The sequence below is a fragment of the Syngnathus scovelli genome, chromosome 18 (genome assembly GCF_024217435.2).
Source record: "Syngnathus scovelli strain Florida chromosome 18, RoL_Ssco_1.2, whole genome shotgun sequence".
NCBI classification, from domain to species: Eukaryota; Metazoa; Chordata; class Actinopteri; order Syngnathiformes; family Syngnathidae; genus Syngnathus; species Syngnathus scovelli.
Genome location: NC_090864.1, coordinates 9,203,974 through 9,229,257, shown reverse-complemented (window position 1 = coordinate 9,229,257; position 25,284 = coordinate 9,203,974). Strand labels below are relative to the sequence as shown.

The 25,284-nt window shown below is 40.5% G+C and overlaps 2 protein-coding genes across 13 annotated transcripts; one reads left to right on the top strand and one right to left on the bottom strand.

The window, feature by feature from the left end:
- Positions 1-5: 5 nt before the first annotated feature.
- prkdc (protein kinase, DNA-activated, catalytic subunit) lies at positions 6-19,275 on the bottom strand. Of its 2 annotated transcripts, none has more exons than XM_049748642.1 (86): positions 19,110-19,275; positions 18,757-18,833; positions 18,576-18,680; positions 18,416-18,490; positions 18,209-18,317; positions 18,021-18,133; positions 17,804-17,903; positions 17,664-17,719; positions 17,543-17,573; positions 17,274-17,431; positions 17,068-17,214; positions 16,837-17,001; positions 16,603-16,771; positions 16,466-16,512; positions 16,279-16,401; positions 16,062-16,211; positions 15,879-15,988; positions 15,653-15,812; positions 15,503-15,583; positions 15,310-15,429; positions 15,062-15,221; positions 14,886-14,995; positions 14,739-14,826; positions 14,500-14,663; positions 14,284-14,436; positions 14,112-14,219; positions 13,792-14,018; positions 13,623-13,717; positions 13,444-13,546; positions 13,233-13,366; positions 12,922-13,152; positions 12,626-12,852; positions 12,350-12,558; positions 12,141-12,264; positions 11,918-12,061; positions 11,669-11,845; positions 11,410-11,598; positions 11,182-11,286; positions 10,946-11,113; positions 10,735-10,862; positions 10,462-10,669; positions 10,220-10,398; positions 9,973-10,141; positions 9,824-9,889; positions 9,677-9,740; positions 9,440-9,588; positions 9,217-9,357; positions 9,027-9,146; positions 8,799-8,942; positions 8,543-8,694; positions 8,325-8,456; positions 8,134-8,245; positions 7,926-8,050; positions 7,702-7,851; positions 7,438-7,611; positions 7,276-7,374; positions 6,998-7,208; positions 6,739-6,913; positions 6,463-6,663; positions 6,097-6,209; positions 5,857-5,988; positions 5,592-5,771; positions 5,315-5,523; positions 5,113-5,251; positions 4,859-5,047; positions 4,572-4,796; positions 4,395-4,503; positions 4,228-4,330; positions 3,996-4,158; positions 3,753-3,927; positions 3,477-3,670; positions 3,213-3,396; positions 2,979-3,139; positions 2,693-2,904; positions 2,546-2,633; positions 2,334-2,477; positions 2,035-2,242; positions 1,875-1,942; positions 1,586-1,806; positions 1,422-1,514; positions 1,269-1,355; positions 1,121-1,192; positions 850-1,051; positions 590-778; positions 371-510; positions 6-307 (listed from the first exon to the last, which is right to left on the bottom strand). In XM_049748642.1, the coding sequence occupies exons 1-86, from the start codon at positions 19,273-19,275 to the stop codon at positions 103-105; spliced, it is 12,282 nt and encodes a 4,093-aa protein (XP_049604599.1). In that variant the 3' UTR covers positions 6-102. The 2 variants fall into 2 exon arrangements, with proteins under 2 accessions (XP_049604599.1, XP_049604600.1); XM_049748643.1 differs by having other exon boundaries at positions 9,217-9,354.
- Positions 4,388-23,530, top strand: LOC125985673 (cAMP-responsive element modulator-like). 11 transcript variants are annotated; one of them, XR_007487395.2, is made up of 9 exons: positions 4,388-4,459; positions 6,472-9,414; positions 14,527-14,809; positions 15,084-19,727; positions 20,077-20,221; positions 20,728-21,209; positions 21,391-21,404; positions 22,070-22,178; positions 22,279-23,530. XR_007487395.2 is itself a non-coding variant. In XM_049748645.1 (5 exons), the coding sequence occupies exons 1-5, from the start codon at positions 19,799-19,801 to the stop codon at positions 22,418-22,420; spliced, it is 471 nt and encodes a 156-aa protein (XP_049604602.1). In that variant the 5' UTR covers positions 19,738-19,798; the 3' UTR covers positions 22,421-23,530. The 11 variants fall into 11 exon arrangements, 1 of the variants encoding a protein (XP_049604602.1); XR_007487387.1 differs by having other exon boundaries at positions 6,472-6,635; positions 9,316-9,414; positions 20,728-22,178; XR_007487393.2 differs by lacking the exon at positions 21,391-21,404.
- Positions 23,531-25,284: the final 1,754 nt, after the last annotated feature.

Sequence of the window (25,284 nt, the reverse complement as noted above, 5' to 3'; positions counted from 1 at the left end):
CTATGGAAAGCTGAGTCAAGACCTTTATTTGGAATCACCAATAATAACATTTCATAAGAAGCACCCACCAAATCAGTTTGTGATTAAACGTAGAACACATGATCAGATCCATGGCTCCCAGCCAGCATACACTCTCCCGAGCACATTTGCATCCGTGGCTTGGTCGAGTAGACATTCCACCTGCTTTTCCACGGACAGACCTTCAGACGCTTCCCTTGCGCGAACGTTGTGCTCCGGCGTCCCCAGGGCGACCGCCTGCATCCCCTCAGATCCTGGAAGCCCCTCAAAGCCCAGCTTGAGCTCCTCACTGTAAACAAGGAAACATTTGGTCTTCAACGATAAACGAGGCTTCCCTCCCGAGTGATCATACCTGGTGATAGTGGCAGGATTCGCGCCCTCCAGTTTCCGTCTCGCAAAGTTCACCTTCTGCAGCGGATACCAGTTGATTTCCTTGGTATTCACGCTCTCCGTCCACGTACCTCCCTTCTTCAGTTGCTTAATTTCAAAATTCTGTGAAAAGATGGCAAACAAGTAGACTGCAGTGATTTGAAACAATAGACCAAGACCTGTTTTGGAAACAATCGGGCACCTTCCAGTCCAGCGACGGCTCCTTGACGAAAACATCCATGGTGTTGAGCAGCAGGTCCGGCTCGTTCCTGTACGCTCGGAGGGCGTGCGCCATGACACTCTGGATCAAACCGGACTCTTTCAAGGGTTGCATCAAATTGACAAACTGTCCAGTCAGGCGGAAAGGCATGATCTCGGGGACGCTAAGGAACTGGCAGGAAGAACCACCACACAAGTTAGCAACACCAGGATCAATTACTAACTCCCCGCTTTTCGCAATACCTGTGTGGCTGAGCCGAATGCATGACCAAAATCGATGCCGATCATCCCTCCCGTTTCTGTATTGATCATAAAGTTGGAGAGATGTCGGTCGCCGATACCCAGCACCCAATGGCTGACGCAGAGTAAAGCGTGAGAGCTGATGAAGTGGGAACGCAGGGAAAGAAAGGCCTCGGGACTGTTGCACATCTTTAGGAAAGCTCTCCTACAAATGGAGAGACAAAAAACTGTGATTGGTTGGCTTTGATTTGATCATCTCAGAGATGAAACTTACTTGAGGAGATCAGCAGGCACTTGCTGCAAGATTTTGGAGAAGTTATTGACGGCATCGCTGCGTGTTGCTCTCCTGTCAAAAATATATGCCTCGAAATCGGATAAACTGTGGTTTTTACCGATTTATAATGAAGCATAGGGTCACTTACATGTAAGCGTAAACGTAGAATTTTAATGGATTATTTTCTGATTTTGATGAAAAGCTGGACAGCCACTTATTGTAGATATCACCGGACCTAGAAAATAGTAGAGTTAAAAAAAAAAAAAAAAAAAAATTAGCATATGCAATGAATAAAGTTCACCTGGCTGCCCTGTGGGACTCCTCCTCAGTCATCGTGGCTGTCAGAAACTCCCTCAATGTACACGTGTTCTCCATCCATTCAATTAATCCAATTCTGTCAAAATAAGAGTCATGATTATATCATCCACCCAATAACAATATTGATCCAACAGATCCAAAAAGTACCTGGTGTTAATGGGGATGACTTGGTACGTGCGGAGCTGCAGGCCTCTGCGAGCGCAAGCCGCGTCGTGACTCAGCAAAATATTCATGACGGCGAAAAGCTGCTCGATGCGCTGATCCTGTCGTAGATCTTCTCCTCCCTTAACCAGGAAAGGGTGGTCGCGCTCGTCGTCGCCGCGGATGATCAGACGTTTGGGACGCCGCATGGACGACATCACTTTTACCTGCGGGACAGACGAACGGATGTTTCTGAAGTTGTACAAAATCGCTGTTTTACAAATTTGGTTGTTACCCTTTCATCAAATCCAGTTATTTTGGCATGATACTCTGGCAATGGTTTGGATTTGCCATCATATTGACCTAGAAGATGGAAAGGGGGGGGGGGGGGAATGGAATCAAAAGTAACTTTTGTTTCTTTTTGTTAGACTGACACAACCCTGAATTCTACTGACCGGGGATCTCCAGCTGGTTTCTGAACGGATCTGCTTGAAATGCACTCAGCCAGGGTGAGTACTCCTTCAGATTCCTGGGTTCGTCTTTACGGTCCCGCATGGAAGATGCAAACTCATCCACACTCTTCAAAAATACTTTTTGTTTTCTCTTTTCAAATACTTTGCTGCCTTTGCTTCCCAGCAAATTCTGCATATCTTTAGCAAATTTCTGTGGATGAAATACTAGAATTGGTGGAACTCCAAATTTAGCTTTATTTTTTAAAAATCTAATTATATAGATGATGATTATAAGTACAAACTTTGATAAATCTCTGGCGAAAAATCCCATGACCCTCTTTTTTCCAATCCCCGAGTGAAGAATACATCTCGTTGTATAAGCTCTCCATTTTCTCCTTGCTGAAATCCGGTTTTTCCAGTTGGTTTTTTACATTTTCCCACCAATCCTGCAAAAAAAAAAAAATCCACAATGAGTCAAAAGTGTCCAGCACAACTCAAATCAAAAACTTTTTACCCGGAAAATCATCTCAGGATTTGTGAGCTGTTGCAGTGCATCCACAAATTTCTTCACAGCTTCTCCTCTATCCAGCATGCTCTTCATCCTGTCAACACACGCCATGACAATTTCACATTTTGTATGTGAATAAGCTATTTAAATTACCTGTTGACAAATTCCTGTTGTCGGTAGCCAATGGCGGAGTCCTCAAAGTGATAACTTTCACTACTGATCATTAAAGCGTAAACCAGAGCTTGGGGGTAAAATTCGGCAAGCTGCTCAATGCAATGCTGCACGGCCACAGCTTGAGGCTTGTCCAGGAGCGCCACCATCTGACTGATCCAACCAATCAGCATCCAGCAGGGCACTGATGCCATCTAAATAAAAAAGGAAGATGCTGTTGAAAACTCATAATGATCAATAAATACATTCAAGGAGGTTCTTCTACAACCTCATTTGTCATGAGGTCCAACGTCTCGGACGGATACAACTCGATGAGCTGCAGCAATCGAGGAAATTTGAGACGAGCCTCCTCCGAGTTCATTTTCAGGGCTTTTAACATGCTTCTCACGACATGGGCCGGCAGTGTCAAGAGGTCTGGGAATTGATTGTCTGGGAAATTTGGATTTAGCAGAAAATCATTACTTATACCAAAAAAAAAAAAAAAGATAATTGCCTAACTCACTTGTGTCACCCTGATCTTCTTGACGTAGCAGTTTGTCACAGAAATCGGCTAAACACATGTATGTTTCGACAATGCTGCTGATTTCCACGCAGCTCTGAGTAGAACTTTGCAGCTCCTCATCAGCTTTTTGGGCGGCGTCGCGCATTAACGTCAACGCTCGTAATTGCAGCCCCACTTCCACTTCCTGCACGAAAAAAAAATCAATAACACCTGGATAGAAAGGAAGCACTGAAACGTGGACTGTGAAAATTCAAATTATTATACCTTCATATCTTGAATGGGCCAAGTACTATTTGAAAGTTTGACAACTCTGTCTGCTTTTTCAGCTTCAATGGTTTCCAGAACTGAGGGACTTTTGCGTACAGCCATGGCCATGATGTGGAAAGATGTTCCTTGAAGGATCTTTTGGTCTCTGTACACTCCAGATGAAGCATTTTGGCAGTCAACCTCAATATCCTCTGCAGGAAAAAAAAGATTTCTTATCAATTGTGAGAATGTTTTCAAGCTATATTTAGTTTTTGTGTGCTTCTCCTCACTCACCCAAAAGTCGAACGGCCTTGAGCATAATATTGAGTTGCTCCAAAGGACCCTGAGCTTGAATGCGTTTGTGTCCGTAACGGCTAAAAGTGTGAACCCAACGCAGCAAGTGTTTTCTATTCGTTTTGGCATCTTTGTGAAGTTCCTTCATCAGCTTGGTGGCGACCGAAAAATTATTCTGAAGGCAACAACGGTAAAAAGTCGTTACAACAGAGGAAGAAGCGCTGATTTTTTTCATTGTGTCACCTGCTTCCTTGCGCTATCCGCCATGTGCAACTTCATGTTGAACTTGCAGTCGTTAACTAAAGCGTGGAGGTCTTCTGCTGCGTCGTCAGTGTTGTCCACCTCCATGCTATCAGTGTCTGTGTCGTTCTGAAGCTTCTCCCTGATTTTATCCAGGAAGAAAAACCTGGAATAACACCAAAAAAATAAGTTTTCTTAACTGATCACATCAAATAATGATTTTTTTTGTCCTCACCGGGATGTAATTATATCATCCCAGATGTTCACTGGATCCATTTTAGCATCAGGGTATCTCTCAGTCCATGAATCGATAAGCCGCTTGAGGGATGTCACAGATACTAAAAATCACAATGTTAGTGAGTATTCATGTGAGCATTTTTTTTTTTTTTTAACAAAGCCAACCTTCTCCCTTCATGAACTGCAGGAAGTCCTGGATTTCCGTCAAAGCCTGCACCGACTGCAAGATGGTAAGCCGACTTTGAGTCAGCAGTGTATCCACACTTGAGTAACTCTAGAAAGTCCAGACAGGAGTAAAAACCCAATTCAAAAAAAATGTGTCTTAATCACCTTTCAATTTACCTCCATGAAAATCTGCATGGCGGAGTTGGTGTAGTATTTAGCGCGGTCGTAGTCCTCCTGCAGGATGTAGAGTAAGCTGAGCTCTTGGCTGTACCGACTCTCCAGCAACTTTTTACGCTCTTCCACTTTCATGGCTTGGTCTATAAAGGTGAGAAGACTTTGGTCTCCTTCCCCCAATTGCAGCAGCTTGAGCATGCTTCGAATCATGTGCGGTAGATACATTTCCTAAAATGAAACAAAATGATGCTTTGTGATCAAATGCAAGTGATTGAAAGGTTAAAGGTTACCTGGTAGAGAGGTTCAAGCCACATGTTGTCAAGATTAGCGGGGCTATTTTCATCAATGCAATAGGTGGAACAGTACTGAAGAGATTTCCAATCAGTTAAATGGCTGTAGGCCTCCATTGCAGCAATTTCCCAGAAGTCCTTCTCAGAGTCAGTGGGCTCACCATCCGTCCAGTGTTTGGTGTTGAGAGCCTGGCGGAAGAAGCAAAAAAAATTAGTTCATCTGCATCGATGCATGATTTCGGGGGTTGACATACCTCGTTGTAAAGCTTAGCAGCTTCAGCAAAGTCAGTGCAGGCTTCAGCTTGAAGAGCAGCACTGGTGATCGGCATGGTCCCGACTTTACCTGCGAAGATGCCGCGGACGACATCGTAATCCTCCAAGTCTCTGTAAAGCCTACGGGACCAAAAAAAAAAAGTGAAGTCACTTTGGACCAAAACAAATGACTTCAATGAATACCTTGCAAGGTGGACCCATTTTTTGGTATCCGGGGGGATTTCTTTGTGTCCTCGTGATTTTTTCCTGGGAGGTTCATCTAGCATGCCAATGTGCAGAAGACCTTCTTCCAAGAGCAGGACGCCTGATGGCTGCTGGAGACTTGCCAGGCTTGTTGAGCTTATAAGTGCTGGATCGATATGCAGGAGATCTTTATGCCGGTAGCACATGTCCTTTTTTTGGGGGGAGGGGGGGGGTTTAAAGGCTAATCTTGTACACTTTTCGGATGATGATGTCATACCTGCACACATGCGATAAACGGCGGGAAGCAGAGCGTACTCTTGTTCAGGAATTCGTTCATGATGCATCGGAGGTCCTCTTTGATTTGAACTGCTTGCTGCCTGGGTTTCTGCGTTTCCATTTCCTCAAGGATGCCAGTGAACAGTGAGCTGAACAGTTGTTTGGCTAGAATCGGATCTCTCTAGAAGGCATAGGAGAAAATCTGTGTTGATGATATTCGGGTATTTCGAAGCTACTGTAGGTTTGAAGGAAAAAAAAAGTGGCACCTGCGCGACCGCTTGAAGTGGGGCTATAAGGTTACTGTATGGAATTTGGACGTCTGGAAAGTCGCCCACTCTGTAGTTGCGATACAGAGTCACCTGAGCTTCCTTTCGCAACCTTTGATCGGCTTTTTGCTCCTGTAAAACACCAGAGAAGACTAAATTGGTGATTACAAATCCAGAGAGTAGAATGATATATGTTTTGGTTAAATCGGATATAATACTTTGTATATTCCAATTGATTACCTTGAGTCGCTTTTGTTTTTGGACCTCTTTTTGCGCAAAAATCAAGCTCTCCTCTTGGTCCTTGAGAAATCTGCGTCTCAATTGAAGGATTTTTTTACGTTGTTCATCTTCCGCTGTTGAGCAAAGACACAATAAATCACTTTGTTTTATAAATGTCCTGCATATAATTTAATTTAAAATGTAAAATATACACTATAATAATAATCATAAATAAATCAAATAATCATAAATAATAATCATAAAAATTTAATTTAAAATGTAAAATATACACTATAATAATAATTATAAATAAATCAAATCATTATAAATAATAAGCATAAAATATATCAATTTATTTTTAAACCCTTCAGATCTAATCCGACTGACCTTTTGCAGGATTGTCCACCTCGTCTGTCGATGCGGTGATGCGCCTTTGTCCAAAGCCTTCACCCACTGGTCGTCTTGCAGAACTTTGCCTCGCCGCTTTCTTCTCAAAGACCATCAAGGAGGACACAGACTCAGACAGCGAATACTCCGCAAATGTATCCACGCTGCTGCCGGTAAGCCAGTTATACGCCGTGTGTCGTCCTGTCAAATAATCCACAAAATTGACCGGTTATTCCAAAATGAAGATATCAACAGAGAAATTAAATTTGATACTACCTGGTATTTGTGTTTGCGTAAACTGAAGTGAGGTCTGCGTGGCTCGAAGCTTCCCCTTCATGGCTCCCGATTGGGAAGGTGCCACGCTCTCAGGGCCTTGAGAGTTTTGCGTTTCAACAAACATTGGAGTCATCACCGTATTCCTGAAGCGCCAGTTGGAATCAATTAAATAATCCTATCGGGTGGAAGAAAAACAGTTCTAGGATTTAGTTCATTTCAGTCAAATATCTTTATTTTGTAATCAGGAAAACAAACAAACCTGGAAGGTGCATTCTGAGAGAGGATACTCAAATATGTTTCGTTTGAAGTCGGGACTCTGACTAGTCATTTCCAACAAGAGGTTGGTTGCCAGGCTTAAGAAACATCTTTCTATTCGACAAGTGTACAATGAACGAAGCACAGTCAACATTCGCTCCAGAGTTGCGGTCGGAAGGCGCTTCTCCTGACTCCAGAAATTACGGACGTACAGCCTGAAATTAAGAAGGAGGAATATTTTGTTGAGTATCCTTTGAGTTATAAATTGATCTTAATACTTACTGAAGGCCTTGGTTCTCTTCAGACAATCCTTGAAGTAATGTTTCTTTAGCTGCGTTCAAAATTTCCAGCGAGGTGTTGTCTGCCATGCTCTCGTCATCACTAGCGGAGACGACAGTTAAGTGGTCTCTCCCAATCAATCAGGAATCAATTGAACAACTCTACCTGTAGTTGTCTTGGATCCACATGAGGATGTCATACATTCGCTCACGGCACACCGGTGAAGGGTGCGAGACGAATGATGTGACGGCCATGAGGAACTCCTGAAGCTGTGCTGGAGTCAGGCGAGGAAGAATTTTGTGGATGATATCAAGACACACGATTTGCATTGCTTCGTCCCTTAATGTACAGTAGAGGGGGGGGGGGGGGGGGGAGTAATTTTAATCAAGTTTGATTTTAATAAAAAAAAAAAAAATGGCTGCCACTTACCTATAGCCCATTATCTGAATAAATCCTGTAGTTTTAAGCTGCAAAAAAATATCTGGGATGACATCAGCTCGGCTCAACACGCACTCCAAACAATTAATTTTTAATGTGCCGTGCATCTTTGGAAGCTGGTAGAGCACAGGATTGACAAACCTGCAAGAGTCGAATAAGTCGTAGTTTTTAAAGACATCTTTTTTTTTTTTTTTTTTGCACAAAGCAATGCTCACCCATCCATGAAAGGAGGAAAGTGCTTAGACACTTTGTTCACACAAATAATGAATTTGTCATTCATTTCTTTTTTCTTCAGACTTGTTATCTGATGGGCGGCAAGACTGAGAAGCTCTTGGTGATGCTAGGGGGGAATCATTGATTTTGCTTAGTCAACATATTTCATTTATATCTGTAATAACAACAAAGGTGAGGACGATCTCATACGTTTTCATTGTCGGTCATGTTTTTTAGGATGAGTCCAATAATTTCAGCAGCAGCTGAGTAGACATCTTTAAACCTTACGAAGGTAATGTTGTTGGTGAGGGACTTGATGTACCTGTCATGACATGAAAGATCAGAAATACAAGTGGGGGTCTGACATATACACATAGAGATAATAAAAAAATCAAATTTACCGATCATACTGAATTCCACAGGAGGCATCGTAAGCAGGGAGGTTGTTGGCCAGGACGATTCCAAGCAACTGAAGTCCAACGGAGTTATTTTTACTGTCTGGGTCCGTCCCACAGAAGCGCTCATAAATCAGACTTAAAACAAACATTGAGTGAAAAGTTATTTAATTCTAGTTTTTTTTGGCAGGCAAAGACAAAATCTAATCTTTTAAGGACCCTACCTGTGAGGCACATAAAGACAGTCTTTCCAGCACTCCACCAGAGTACGAATGATCTCCAGGTTATGACGAAACACAGATCTTCTCGAGTGAAAGCTATGCTTCATTAGAAACTCTAACAGCCGATTGGCCAGCACTTCATCCCTGACGTTACCCTGTGATAAAAAAAAAAAAAAAAACATTGCTAAATCATGACAATAACAATTCACTTGGTGCCAATTTTGGTGTTATTAGTCATCCAAATATGAGAATATCCAACCTTTGGTCTAGCTAAGCTTGTCCAAGACAATAGTGTGACCACAATATCCACGACCATAAAATGGATACCCTCTCCTCCATTGTTTTCAGATACAACAAGCTGTAGGAGCGGTCCCAACCAGTGCTTGGCATATGGTCGAAAGACCTGCAGATAATATAATATTAGCAAAATAAATAATCTAATAAATCAACCCAAAAAGATTTGTCAACATTCTAATCACATATTCACCTCCTCTGTGTTGATGATTAGCTTTGAAATGAAGAGTCTGATATTCAGTGGTGTGGCTGGATTCATTAATTTCCCATGTAGAAATTTCATCCATGGAGGAAGGTCACTGGGGACCTTTCCCTATTTCATCAAAAAAAGGGAAAAGCTTTAGTCTCGTTGATAGCGTCTCATTTTTCCGGTGAATACCGACCTGTTCAATTTTGGGAGTTATGTTGTTCCTTTGCATGTGACCAATGAGAGCTGTCATGGTCGCCATACATTCATGCTGATTGAGCTCATCCATTTCCAGGTCTACTGCTGCATCCGGGGAATAGGGCGTCTCATCTTTCTGCTAGATGAATCACATCCAGACACACAAATGAGACCACATAAAAGAATATGGAACAAGGTAAGCTTTATTCCAGTTAACTCACAGCTTTTGCTATCGTTCGTCTCTGCCCTTCTGGATTTTGGGAGCTGTAGGAAAAGCTTTGGATGCCGGTGGAGAAATCAAACTGACTCATCTCCTCGCTCAAACTGCTGTCAGCCATATAAGACTGGGAGGACAAATATACTGGTGCCTCTTTAGACACCAAATAAAAGTATTTTGAGTTACACACCAAGACAAAGCTCAACTAAAATTGTGTTAACACTTAGTTCAAGTTACATACCTCCATTCTCTTCGCTCACTTCTTTTCGAATCATAGTATACTTCTTTTTTCTCTCAAGCGGGACCTACATTGATAAGGACATAAATGAGAAAAAATTGCCTGATATTATTTATTATTTTTCTAAAATAAATTAAAAAAAAAACATACCTCAATGACAACTGGGAAATTGTAGGTTCTTTCGACGTCAATGATATTTTCCAAAATGAATTGGCTCTGTGCAAGTTCAAAAGGGAAAAAAATATATATTTATGGCATAATGAAAGGTTTGGATTTGGATTTATTCAGTTTATTCACACCTTTTCTGGTTTGTCACTGAAGAGGAAGCCAGAATAGAATTTGGGTTCACTGAAGCTGCAGCTGACGGCAGCCATGGCGCAGTTGTACGCAGCGCAGTGGTACTGTCTCCTAATCTCCAGAAGCTGAGTCTCCCCAGCCATATTCTCGGTGAACGTTTCAAAACACGACCTGAGGAAAGAATTGGAAAATCCCTCGGTTAAAAAAAAGTTGCATAACATCTGTAAAAATCTAAGCTGGGCTTCCTACTTGAGCAATTTCTTCGATAGCTCGTTCCCTTCGGTTTTGTCTGTACCGCAGTAAGCTGAATTGATGCGTGAGTCCTTCGAATAAACTTCCTCTTTGGGAAGCCGAGAATACAGGAGCTCCATTAGCTTGAAGCAGCCGTTCTTCTTCAATAATTGCATCTCAAATGCTGATTCGCTTGCCTGAAAAAAAAAAAAATCCCAGTGTTTGTCATGTTACAAAAAAAATTGATAAAAAAAACAGACCTTAGTGACACGACTGAGAAGCAACGTCATTATGTTGGAAACGTTGGCCACAAAGAAGTCAATGAGTGTCTTGGTGCTACAGTGAGAGGCGAGAGGCAAAAGAACTCTGTCCACCATGGCCTGAAGCACACTGCTCCTTGGCACGTCACTCTTCTGGATCACTCCATATGTCGTGCAGAGTAGCTGCAACTGACGTTCACTGCTTGGTCTGATCACACACAGAAGAGATTAAAAAAAAAAAAAAAAAACACATCCAAAAATAACTTTACTGACCGTTTAGCAATTCTTTGGAAGCATGTTTGAAACTGCTCTTCCATGATGTGCTTTCTGTCACGACACAGAATCTCAGCGAGAAGTTTGAGCAGTAGTGGGCTGTGAGAAAGTTCAAGGGCATCCAGAAGCTAGAACAGATATTATTTATTTAGGTATATTTTAAACAAATAAATTTATTTATACTATCTGCGGGGTCATCTGTCACGCTGACCTTTCTAATACAGTCCATGTAGTTGTTACGGTGAAGGGACCCCTTTGCAAATTCATCCGATTGCATCGGAAAGTGGGAGGCCACCAAGCACTCCAGTGCTCCCTGCAGCTCAGCTAGTTGTTCTTCTGGGACTGTTGTAAAGAAAGGCAACACCAGCAGGGATTGACTCTGGACAGATGAGGAACATCAGTGAAAATGTGAGTGAAAATTCTGCAATATTTTTGAAAAGGTTTTACCTTGAGATTCAGTGGTAGGTTGATGTCAACCAGGAGCTTGGTAAAAGTGGAAAACACTGGTTTGAATCCTTCGTGGTTGACATTGGAGCACACAGATGAGTCAATCTGATGAGAAGGAAAATGATGACTAAACATCAGAAGCTTCACATAATAACCAAAATATCCATTTTCGTTTATTGAGACATTAAAATGTTTGTTTGGAACCAAAACAGAGTTGCATCACAATACCTGTAGGAGTTTGGAGAGTAACAGAAGAGTGGCAGTTTTGCTCTCTGCATTTGAAGCATGTCCACCCCACCATGACTGCAGGCTATTCCATCCTGCTAGCACTTCCTCCACTAGCTGTTTTCCCTGAGTTTTCCGAACAGAACGCTCCCGAAAACTGTGATCCAGCATCCCATTCAGCACCACACTAACCTGAGAAGTTCATGATAATTTCATTCAATAACAAGAACGGAAAGAAAAGCGAAAAAAAATATATATTTACCATGCTGGGGTTGAGAGAGGAGGCCATCATGAGACGAGGAACTGTCTTATTTATGTTTCGAAGCAGCTCTGTGTTGATGGCCGTCGGGAAGAGGCTGTAGAAGTACTCGGGGTGGGAGAAGCTCAAGAAGCTCTGGCCGTGACTTCCAGTCAGCAGAATGTCCAGCAGCTGCTCGCCCTATATGAAAATATGCAAAGACTGCTACTTTTGTTGCTCACAAAACTTTGTCTTGAGGAACACGCCACTGACCATTGGAGACAGAGAAAAGGCAAGCTGAAGGAGACCCTCAGCTAGCTTCTTGCTATTTATGTCCAAGGATGGAAGTGATTTCCTGTCACCAGGTGCTATCCCGTTATATACCGTCAGGAGAAGTGATTTGGCAGGATCGGAATCCTTCATGACAAATAACAAAAGAACAAAAAATTCTCAAAATGAGGTCATCAGGGTTTTTTATATGGAAGCAAATCAATACCTGGTTCTTCAGAATGGAGCAGAGGAAGCCGGCTTTGTGGATCTGCTTACATGAAGACAGAACCATTTCCATCTGGCCGTGGTGTCCGGAGTGGTAGAGGTCTACAGCACATAGCTGCTCAACACTGAGGAGCAAAAAAAAAAAAAAGAAATTCTAGACAATGAAGGAATTTCCAATTGTGTTAGCCTACAAAAACAGGATCAAAATACCTTTTGTGTGAAATCCTTTTCTTCAAGTTACATTCCACCTGAGCGTGGTATGGTGATCCCTGCAGGGCTTTGAGTAGAGGAATACATACTTCAGGTAGATTCTTAATTATATCTACATCCGCCATGTTGAAGCCCACAGAGGATGGCTGACACACCACCATGGCCGTCAGCTCAAAAAATACAGCGCTGAAGATATCTTCTTCGAGAAGCTGTAAACAGCAAGGGAAGATACTTGAAGCGAGACAAAATGAGCAGGGCAATCCTTCCATGTCTCACCTTGCAAAAGTCTTCACCCCCTTTGACTAGGACCATAGTAGTAAACTCCAGCAGGCGAACAATGATTGTGCATTTGCTGTAGTTATACTGCTCCACCTCTATCGGACTAAAGTGAGAGTTCTTCTGACCATGATGGAAGCAGCTCTCGGCTGCTGCCAGCTCTTGAGTTGCTAGCTCGGTCAAAAAGAAACGTACGGCTTGCAGAAAACTTGATTTGTCCTTGGAATCTTGAGAAGGAAATCATTTCAGCACAACTCCGAGAATGAAAACAGTATTTTTATATCAGTAGAACTTACTAAGCATGTGATTGGGCTTAATTATATGCAGACTGATGAAGGTGTTGTAGCAGTCAAGAGCAGCCAGAAGAAGGTCCATCCAGTGCAGAGTGGCTTTTACGCTAAAAGGCTCTACCAAGTCCCTGAGAGTCGGTTGGGAGAGTAGACCTCCACCTTCAAACTTGGCGACCAAGAAAGCAACACCACGATCGTTTAGCACACCCTCCAACCATTGTGGAGGAGACTTCTTTCCTAAATTTACATCAAACACAGAACGGAAGAGAACCGTGTTAAATATTGGATTAGGCTATTATTGATTGTCATGATCTCACCGGGGAGGAGAGGCACAAACTCATAGAAAAGCTCCAAACATTTGTGGCGACATTCAGTCTGAGGTCGTCCGCATTGTTCCAGAAGCCATAAAACCATGTCGGACAGGCAGAGCTTTTCATCAACTGGAAAGCCCCTAATAAAAGGACAAAATGGGGGATAAATATTGTCGATTTGAACTATATTTATCATGTGCCGCGTGCTTGTCTGTACCTTGGGATGCGTCTTTTAGGATTGCTGTTATTCAGAGCGGGGGCCTTATACTTGATTATCCGTTTCAGATGATCGATTGTGCTGCCGCACTGCTGCAGTGTACCTGGAGATGGAAGAAAAACAATTCATTGCTACATTTTCCAAAAGATTTTTTTTAACTTTAGCTACAGGTGAGTTACCCATTGATCGCTCATCGGTGTGCGCAAGAGCCAGGCTCTCGACAAAAATAACAAGTACTTCAAAGATGAACTGCTCCACCAAAGAATTTTCCTCCCTGGAAAAGACAGATTGCGTAAGTTCATCGATCTCGACATACTTTGTGGTTGTATTTAAAAAAAATATAAATACCTGAATTGTCTGTAGATACTATTGAAGGCTAAAGCTGCGCCCAGCCTTTTGAAGCCACTTGGATGAAGAGCCAAGCTGTAGATGCGTTTAAACAATGACTTCATATTTGCCGGGCTCTTCTCTTGCTGCTTGGGGCTGGTTTGTTTTATTGACCATTTGACAAACTCTTCGATGCAGCGGCCACTGAAGTCTCGGAGCGTGCTGTCTTTGGGGTCAACGATACCGTTCTAACAACAAAACAAATATGCATTGCTGATGTTAATCTAAAAACAAAATTTATTGTAACATTTTTAAAGATTTGACAAAATACAAGCACTGACCAGAATGGCTTCAAGAACAGCCACTGTATCTTGGCTCTCAAATTTCTTATTGTTAGTAAACCAGTGGATCAGCTGCATAACCAGTGGTTCAAAGAGCTGCCTAGTCACCTGAGGAAAAACTTCGATAAATAACATCTTGCATGTTACACTTATACGTTTTTGTGATACGTACTTGATCGACATCGCAGGCTAGGCGTAGCAGCACGGGAAAAAGTCTTTTGTGCAGCTTGTACATTGGCGGTAAACGATTCTCTCCTTCCACCATCTGAGCGCTCTTCCCAACCATGTAGAGGACCAAGCTATGGAGCAGCTCACAAGCTGCTACCTGCATCAGAGTTCAGTCAAGTGAGAATATTCAACTAGTCAAATATGAATGTAAAAGACGCACTTTGGTTTGTCTGTCACTTGTGGACAGGGCGAGCTCGCTGATCCGAGGCAGGAAAGGATCGAGATAGATGACTGGCTTCATGTCGGTGAATGGCACAGGAAAGCTCAGCCTCTTCTCAGTATCCCATGCGACAAACTTCTTCATCATCTCCTCTGAGGAGACCACTTAAGTGACAGAGGAGTATCCCGTGATCAACAATAATGCCAACCGCTTGGAGAAAACACAGTTTGAATCCATACCAGTTATGAGGTTTCTGTTGAGCTTCCCGCCCAAGTGACCGAGCAACTTCACCACCCTGAGCCTCACCGTGGTAAGAGGGGCATCCTCCTGTTTTTACATTTTAAGAATTTTATACATCCTTATAGTGTAAATCATGTCTTTATTACCATGGCAAGCTGTTTGGACTTCTTCAGAAGTCTTGTCATCACTCGGCTGTAGCCAATGTCACTTCTTGAGGACAGAGAAGACATCACCTCCCATACACCATCCTCTTTGTCTAAGTCGGGAAAACAGATGGTTAACGCGCCTCGATCGGCACATCTCGTCGTTATCAAATGCTTACCGTTGCTGCCGTTGGTTTTTAGGTACCCATCCAGAAGCGGGAGGATGAGCTTGTAGCAAGGCTGCATGTTCTCCGGAGGGATGTGGATGGACCAGTCCTCTAAAGCATGGAGGGCTGCATTCGCTAAAGGAACATGACTAAGACCCAACTTCAAAGCTGCCTGCATGATGATAAAAGTCAAGGTATGAGAAGTGTCTTCAAATATCACAACCACAATAATTAATTCAATTAAAAAAAATGGAACGCACCTCCAAAGCAGGACAGTACACCTTGATATCCACAGCAACAATGTTGTGGTGCAGCGAGAGGACAAAGGTCAAGCAGGATGCCAGCAGCTCATCTTTGTACTGCTTCATCTTCACACAGACCTAGTTAAACAGACACCACATTTCACTCGCAAGTTAAATCTCCCTGGTGATATATTATTAAAAAAGATTCTACCTCTTTTCCAAATTTGGAGAAGAGGGCAAAGCAAGCACTTCTCACTGCGTCACTCTGAGTTGAAGCTGAGCTTTCAACACCCTGTGGAAAAAAAAAATTCGCATCAGGCTATACTAAAAAAGCAAAATAGATGACAAATATATTCTTTACCTGATAATACTTAATTTTCTTGGCAATTTTCATGGTGACTGAGAGCAACTTGTAAAATCCACTGACAAGCGGGTTTCGAAGTGACTGCAGGATAAGCTTGTGGCTGAACGGGTACATCCAAGTTTGGAAATACTCAATGTGTTTATTAAGTAATAACTCACTAGGGAGGTAAAAACAAGAGAGGTTTCAGTTATTAAATATAACTACTGCGTTGCATCTACATTACCTGCAAAAGTCGACTAAGTTAATAAATGCGGTGAAGTCTTTCATCTTATTGGGTAAAAGATGAGCCGTAGGGTCAGAAGAAGGCACGACGTGAGTCGCATCTTCTGAAGCCTGATAAGCGGAAATTTAGAGTTTTGTAATTTAATAAAAGAAAAAAAGTGTGTCACTAAATGCGAGCACATACCTCCTCCCCTGGGGTGACCTTCTGCAATGACAAGTCTAATTTCTCGATGATCAAGAGAAGCGATTTGACCAGCTCATCGTAAAGAATGCGACTCAGGGACACTAGAGCGACGTTCTGATGTTCAAAAGCTCCATCCAAAAATCCTGAATCCTGCAGGAGTAGATAAATGTGAGGGGAGGAGCAGAAAATGAAAATAAAAACTTTATTTCAAACATACCTTCAACCGATCACAGTCGAGCAGGCCTCTGTACAAGGCGAGATAATTCTTACTGGATGGAACTTTCATCTTTCCAATTCGAACTCCAGATGAGCCAAACGAATCATTTTCAGAATCTTTGCTCTAAGTAAAAGCCAAAAAATAATTTTAGGTTCAACCAAACAAGACGTGTGAGGATTCAACTCACCTCGGTGACCATCGGTTTGGAACAGACACGAATCAATCCCTGGTGCACTAAAAAAAAAAAAAAAAAAAAAAAGCACAAGAATAAATGAACCATCTATGTTTACCTTGCACCTGACCGCCATTTTGAACTCAACTTACCCACTGAGCTAATGAAACTCCACAGAACTGGTCCTTTGGAGGCCATGGCCACCAGGACTTTAATGATGGCTCTGCAACAAGTGATCTGCATCTTCTCACTGTACTGAGGGAAACTGTCAATCTGCACCACCACCAGACGTTCCAGTAGTGGAGTGTACACCTCTGGAACCTGAGGTCCAAAATAAATTTCTTTGTAAAGTTGTTGAGGAATTTTAAACGTATAGAGTTTGTCACCTTATCCAGGTGAATCAGGACACTCGCGATAGAGTCCAGAAAGCTGGGTAGTTGGTAGAAGCTTTCATCCTCCCTGTCCGACTCAGTTAGGTACATCTGCTTACAGCGTTGAATTAGCTCTGTGTACATCAACTCCACATCTTGCGGGCAAACCTTCTTGCATGGCTTTGAGAGAGAGAAAAAAAATCTAATTTTGTATTCAAAACTTTTTTGCCCCAAACACAAACTTACAGCTGCAAAAAATCCATATCCTCGTATGGCGATGGATAATTCTTTGTGGGTTGACTCCATGGTCTTAATGATGTCGCAGAACTTTTGCATGAAGAACTTCAACTTGCTTTTGTGCTCCTCAATATTTTCCGCCACGAGTATCGAAACCTGAAAAGGCAGTCATTAAAATTCACGCAGCTGAAATTTTTGGGAACGGGATTATTAACCTGCTTTAGGAAAGCTTCCAGTGCGTAGTAACTAGTCTTCTTCATTTCAGAGTTGATGTGACCGCAGAGCTTGGACATGGCATCAAAAACCTCTCTGTAGTGGCTTATGAGGCAGCTGCTAAATTGGGATGCGTGCCTGGCGAACAATCTCAGCCCGGCTGTTTAAAAATGAATCATAATAAATATTTATTTAATTATATTTAAATTACATTGATTTGATTAAATATTCATTGGAGCGTTTCATAACGCCACCAAAAGTGTAACCTCACCGAACGTTACAGCATAACGACTCATTTCCATCTAGAAGAAGAAGAAAAAAAAATATTTCAAACAATTTTAGGATTTATTAAAGGAATCATGCATGTGAATGGATCCCCAAAAATCATTTACCTGTGGACTAATTGCCTTTAGAGAATATTGAAAGATTTCTTTGGATGTTTCTGGATCTGCAAGACAAAGCACTTGTCATTGATCCAACAAAAAAAACCCTCTCACAATTATGAGATAATATTTGCGTTCTGCTACCTCACCTTCCTCCATTGTTTTCGTGAAGTTAACCATGAGAGCAGTGATTCCTTTCAAACATCCAGCAACCACCATGAGTTTGGGCTCTTTTGTTGCAGACGTCATCTGCAAAAATAACATTAAACCACTGCTGTAATAAATAAATAAATAAAACCAGGCAAAATTGAAGATCAGCTCCACCAATGAAAAAAATTCTTACAAACTAAAAAAATGATCTTTCACCTGTTCTTTGAGTTCCCCTCGATAGGCTTTGTAGAGTTTGTCATTGTAGTTCTCCATCTCACTGGGGTGAACTTCTGCGATAACTCCCAGCAATTCATAGATGGTGCCAAGGACTATTTCAATCAAAAAAAAAAAAAGTTGTTTAAAAAAGATTCACTATTATTAACGTATATTTCTCCATCTCTGACCTGAATCTGGAAGTTTGCTCTTATGACAAAGTTCCGTGTAAAATTTGTTGAATATTTCACCAATTCTCATCTCCGCGGCCACAGAGGAAGCTTTTGTTGTTAGAAGAACCTATTTGAGTAAAAGTTGTTAATGGCAAATTAAACTTTCACAGAGGAAACATTTTATGAATGTGCTCATCGTCAGAAGAAAAAAAATAATCACAAAACCTTTATAAGCAGCTCCAGATCTGCAGTCCTACATTTGGCTGTTCTGTCTTTTGTATACACCGTCATACAAGTGTCCTGCAGGAAAGAAAATAAATTATTCTGGTTTTGAGAATTTTAGAAAAAAATCAAAATACAACCTGGTGTTTCAAAGAAAACATACTCTTATATCAATGGCGTATGTCTTGTCCCATCCTTTGACCTTTGGAGAAAGCTTCTCCAAAAACTTCTCCAAAAAACACAATGTCTTAATCCTAGCATCCCGGAGCTGGGCGGAAAAAAATATTTTACATTACTTATCGACATGAGACATTTTTTTTTCTAGCTGCATTTTTGGTTCTCACCTCATCGTGTGGTAAAGACTCCCTGAGGAAGATGAGCAGCCCATAGTTTTTTGAGAACAATAAGGATGTCTGTAAGGCTTTGAGACACAAAAACATGTCAACATGTTAATAATGTATAATAATTTATTTATTTAATAACAAGTAGTACCTACTCTCCTGCTTAATAAAATAATTATTGATGGTTTTATTGATGGAAATTTTGCAAATATTAGTGAACTGCATGCAACTTGCTGCAAGCGTAACGCAACTGTTGGATTGAACTGGTGTTGTTAATAATTAATATACCGCAAACAATGCGTTTAAAAGCATTTGCGTTCAAAATACGACATATTTTCATGAGTCCATTGTTTTACCCAGTTCATTGTCGCTGGGTGTTAGCATGCACGTCTGCCCCAAGTCTCCGACTAGGTCTTGAGCTCTCACAGACGCGCGACGAATATCCGGGTCTGCGAGTGCTTCATGAAGTTTCAAAAGCAGCCCGTGAATTCCTCCTGCAGCGTTGCTTTGCTGAAGAGACATAGCTGACCCAAGGTAAGGTTTGCAATCATTACAAGTGTTACAAGCGTTACTTTGCAATGATGATCAATATTTGCAGTACGGTGCGCAATGCACTATTCAATTCGTATCCGGAAGATTTAGGAAAAGGAAACACAATCGCTGGTTTTTTCAAAACAAGAGTTAGGAAATACGGTAAATATTTGACATCATTACAAAATTATGTAATAAACATAGCAAAACCTTAATCTAACCGTAATCCCACCGGAACGAATTGTTCCAAATGATAATGTACCGACTGTATTGTACCCCGTGTAATTAAATTTGCATCCAATTATCTGTCATTTATGAGATGCAGAAATTAATTTTCTACGAGCGTATTTCCCGCAAGTCACATGACTTTGAAGCCAGAACTTTTAAATCTTTGATTTTTAATGGTTTATCGCTTCATAAAGACAAACGACTGCGGTTGAAAGGTGGGTGCGCTTATAAACCTGTTTGCGCTTTATTTTTATCTGTGGGCTCCACAGCGCAGTTTGTTATCGCAATGGACGTGAGTATTTCAAAAGATGTTTAAATTAATAAAAGGCCATTTTGAATTTTTTTATAAATTCACTTCAAGGTAAAGTATTTCATATTTAATGTCATACATATCTCTTGTTGTCATTGTATTATTATAGAACAGACTGAAGCAAGTGTTATTTACCCATGCACAATTTATACAGGAAAATAATTAAATTCTTACCCATGAATAATCTGTTTAAAAGAATGGAAACTGCTTGTTGTTATTTAACTGACTGATATTTATACTTTCCATTTCTTTAGTCTCCTCCAGCTAACAATTTATCAATTGAGGGGTCACAGGCACTGTCAGCCATTTCCATCAATTCACAGACGCTTCCATCTGATTCTAATTCTCCTGAATATTATCCGTGGACTTATCAGAATCCCTGCTTCCCGGGATTCCAAGGTAAAAAAAAAAAAAATCATTTGTACTCTTCTACAAACATAACAGACAATTCTCCCTTTTTAGATATTGTGTCCACTTTAAAGCTGGTACATTGGAACCTTCCGATTATCCAACCCAAGTTTTAGAAAAACATCTTGAACTTTATTTGACATTACATAATTTTTATAAAGTAGTATATGTAAGAGTTCAACCTCCAAAGGCATACTCGAACATTATTTGAATGAGATTTGTCCCAATTGTTCCCAAAGAATAAAATGATATTTGTAAAATTAAAAATGAATTATTTAAACTATAACATTTTACCTAGACAAATGAACCGTACCTTTGGTGACCAGAATTATTAATCGGAACAAGATATAAGCAAGATAACAAATTTGTTTTCTTCTTTTACGATGCAAGATTATTATTCAGAAACAGCAACATGTTTGTCACACAGCCTGTAAAAACTAAATCGGAAAATTGCTTTTGATTTACACACCAAACCAGTTTTTGAACCACTTTTTCAGGTGCTGCTTTCTGCTACCAGAATGACGGGGCGCAGGTTGTGCCAATCGCCATGACAACCACGCAGCCAGGTAAGGTTGCTAAACTACACACAACAAAAGAGGCACAATGAATAAAATACTCAAGTTGTTTGCATTGAGAACAAAATGGAATGGAACTCTCCGGACAATTCAGCCTGACTGACTCGGATCCAGCTTGTGTGAATTTCTTAAAACTGAGTCATAAGGTGGCTAAGTATGCAACCTGTGTTTGCATTTCCTGCAATGTCTGAGCGTGGTCCTGATGAGAGACCATGAATGATCTCCTGGGTGGGTCACAAAGGTCTGGATCGGGAAATCAATCAGCTGCTGGAGGAGTCATGGGTGTAATGTCCCAGAGGTGCGTCGGTGGATTGAGGTTTGGGGAAACAGTGGACTCCTCAATGTCATCAGTGCCTTTTTTTGAGTTTAAAATACCTCACCCACGCTCTTGTATCGGATCGAAGGTCAGTCTCTTTTGGGTCAACTCTCTTCAACTTGCAACTTCAATTGACCTTTTGTGCTTTGTTTTGGCTTATTTTGTAACGTGTGCAAGTTTTTGTGTGTGTATTGATTATTACAGTAAGTATACTATCATTTAACCCCTTGGCTTTGTTCTATTGGATCTTTTTTTGCTTCTTCGGACAGTGTGGCATCTTAAAGTGAGTGTGTGTATTTTTGCTTTTTTGCATGAAGTTTGACCTAACACCAGGCTTATAGTTTCTGCTTATTTTTAACACTATACTACTAACAGTGCTGTACAGTGTTGTTGATACAATCAGCAGAGGGATCATCCGTTTGTTAAATTAAAATAATTCAAATTCATTGTCATTAGACGACTTTTCGAAATGAAAAATATTATACAATGTGTCTAGGATGACTCTTGTTTAGCCAAGCAAATAACAAGGTATGTAAAAATGTAATTTTGAAGCATTTCAATGTGTCCAAATCTCTGCTGTTTCATTTAAAAAAATGATGACACTGTTCAACATATTTTTACTAATTATTTTTAATCAGAGATGAAAGTATGTACTGATTTCCAATCTGCCCATTTTTTTGCTAGCATGTCAGGTTTTTATAACAATATTAATATATGTCAAACCTAAAATCAAGACATAAGGATATCTGAAATAAAGGGAAACATTTTATTTTTTAAAAATCAGTGTCAAGAATACATTTAGGGATACATGAAGCCATCTCTGATTAAAATGTGCTGTCGCCCAGTGTACTAATATGAATGAATGAATGAATGAATGAATGAATGAATGAATGAATGAATGAATGAATGCAAAACATGATGTGTTTAATATCCCTGATGTACCCACAGGTGACCTGACAGCCCCCCAGCTACAGTACACCGGCCCCATTTTCACACAGGCTATGCCACAGGGCGGCCTTCCTCGTAAACAGTCCGAACGCAGCTTGATGAAGAACAGGTAGAGGAAAACAATTAACGCAACACAACATAAACATAAATGGATAGAATTTCTATTTGGACTTGATTCGTTTAATACATAAGAATTGGATTTCTTCCAGGCTAGCTGCCCGCGAATACAGGAGGAGGAAAAAGGTTTATATTCAAGATCTTGAGAAACGTGCGGAGAAGCTTGAAACGGAAAATAAGGCTTTGAAGGAAGAACTTAAAATCTGGAAAATGGATCAACGGAGATTTCAATAGTTTTTTTCACTGCAAGCTGTTTTGAATTGCATAGAGTGAATCAGATAACATTTATTTTTTTATGACATTATTAGGACACATTTGCACAGCCTGCAACATATACTTGAATGTTTAGCTTCTGTGACCTTGTTTCACAAGCCCGCAAAATTCATTTGCATTTTTGTCAGATTTCTGGAATCAACAAAAAATCCCAACAACGCAGGCATTAGGGAAATTGTCAGAAAATTATGAAAAATAGATTTTTTTTAAAATGTTTGAAATTGATGTGAATCATGATGGAGGCAAATCAAAGTTAGGAGAATTTTGCTTACACAGCTAAACCTTGTTTATACGTGCTTTGATTCTACACGACTTTCAATATTTTGTCATATTTTAAATGTAGAAATTGTTGTGCAAAAAGAGGCTTAGCTGTATTAGCAAATGAGTGTCAACAGCTAATGTCTGTATACGGTCTTTGAATGTTTGTGTGTTGCTAAAAAAATAATCCCTGGGATTATTTTTCACCCCATTTTGGCATCTAATAGATATAGAGAATACTTGAAATACATATTTAAATGACAAAAAATCCAATTGTGTTTTTTACTCCTTTTGTATAATAGGCATTTTCCCATTCCATGTGACACATTTATTGGACCTAAACAGTTTTAAACTGTAATAACAGTATTCACCACCAGATGGCAGGCATGGTTTACTAGTAATGCCTAGAGAAAAGGGTAGTGTGGGTCAGAACCAAACTGGTCAAGTAAATTTTGACTTTTAAGTCAAATAAAAATCAGATTATTCATTGAATTAAAAAACTAATTTTGAGATGAGAGCAGAAGAGAAAGTTGATTTTTAAAATCTCCCAGAGCAACTCCTATGAAATCATTTGCTTACAGTGCTTTGGCAGATCCGATAAAAAAACAGTCACATTGGGAAAATCCACCCTGACGAGCAAATAAAATAGCAGGCAGCTGAGTAACTTCATACCTCGGCGCAGCTGCTATGCGCCGAAGAATCGAGCGTACGTATGTTAGCCCCTAAATCCTGTGTGGCCATCTGTTAGTACATCGCAAAAACCCTCTTGTTATATCTGCACATGGCTAATAAAGTGAATTACCTGGAACACAATGTACAACTGTGTCAACTCCTATTTTGAATTATTCAACACGGCTAAACAGTAGGCTGCAAACAGCACAAGGCCAGTGAATATCATTAATAATATATATGAGTGGGCAGACTTGCAGCGTAAAGTATAATACACAGATAAACTGAACTTGGCCAGAATATTTTTCCATAGGGTGGCCAGGATGGGGCGGCAAGCGTGCATTATTTAGTCCCTAGATTCATGAAATGGCACACATAGATGCCAAATTCGCCCATCACTTAAAATTAATTACTATGAATTGATATTTATAAATATTATTTGAAAGAAAATGTATGGGGATGGGTAATGAGTGACAAGGGGGCACTATGGCCACCCTGTAGCTCCGCCCCTGCCCATTTTGGGGAGGGAACTTGCATAGTTGAGATATTATCTGTGCTGTAATTTCAACAAAAAAAAAATGAATGCTTGAATGTCTTGAGTACATTCTGCTCTGTTACTGTACGTGGGCACCATATTTGTTCAAACAATCCTTTCTTTTTATGTCCTCATTATTTTTACACAATGTGGACCACTGTAAATGGAGATTAGTGGGAGTGCTATGTGGGTCCGTGCTCAATGGCAAACAAATTCCACATTACATTGGTAAACAACTTTAGCTGGCATTTACACAATTTGTACTACGATTCATTTTGATTGCATTATTATGTTTTTACTTAAAGCCATGTTGTTGCAATGCGCAGCTCATCTTTTCAACCCTTCAACCACAGGCAAATTTCAACAAGACATAGAATGTGAGTTATTAAATTATGTGAGCATAACCATGAGGTCAAAGGTCATTTCTTATATGAAGGCTGAAAGCAGCAAGGCATCTCCTGACCCTTTAAAGTTCACTTTAACTGTGCTTCTTGTTCTTCCATTCAATTGGGTCGTCATAAAAATTGGTCATCAAAACATTAATCCAGCAATAGGTCAGCGCACTCACTTCCAAAAGTTGTCTCTGCTTCGTTGAACATTATGGCATGTGTGTCCAAATGAAGAGTTGCAAACATCCATTTGCTTTATATTAGATTCATTGCACAACAATAAATAGGATTTAAAATGTCGGACTTCAAAAATATTCAGCACAAGGGTGTGCATTAAAATAATCTATGGATGTTTGATGACATTTTATTATGACAGTTAATCCGGAAATACTGTACACATCTTTTATTTGACGCGTGAATAAATGCCGTGTATTTTCTGTCATGAGTCACGCACTTCATCTTCCTCATCACACAAACACAAAGGGGTGGGGGGGGGGGGGCTGCGCTAGCCGCTGTAAAATGTAGCCACGGAGAATGCAATTAAAAGTAATGAGGGTCTGAAATATTGGCCCTACAGACACAAGTTACAAGGTGAACGGCATTGGAGAAAAGCCCGGCGATATGAAGAACAATGGCATACAAAAGAGTTCTTGTTAGCTGCTGCTAGTTTGACCTCATTATTGGGGCTTATAGGTCACAGCATTGAAAAGGGCAGTAACTCCATTTGGCGTGTGGCAATGAGACAAATCTTGTATATTGGTTTGGATTTTTCAGGACAGTAAATTATGGTATATATTAAAAAGATGATTTTTTTTTTAATAAAGTAGGTTTACAGCGATGTATGAATTATTTTAATGGAGGTTAATGGAGGTATGAGATCACCCGAAGCAAATGGTACATTCAATGACATTCAGACTGTTGGATTTAAAAGTAACAGAAGAAGCACACAGACATGAGGGTTTAATTGGGCACAT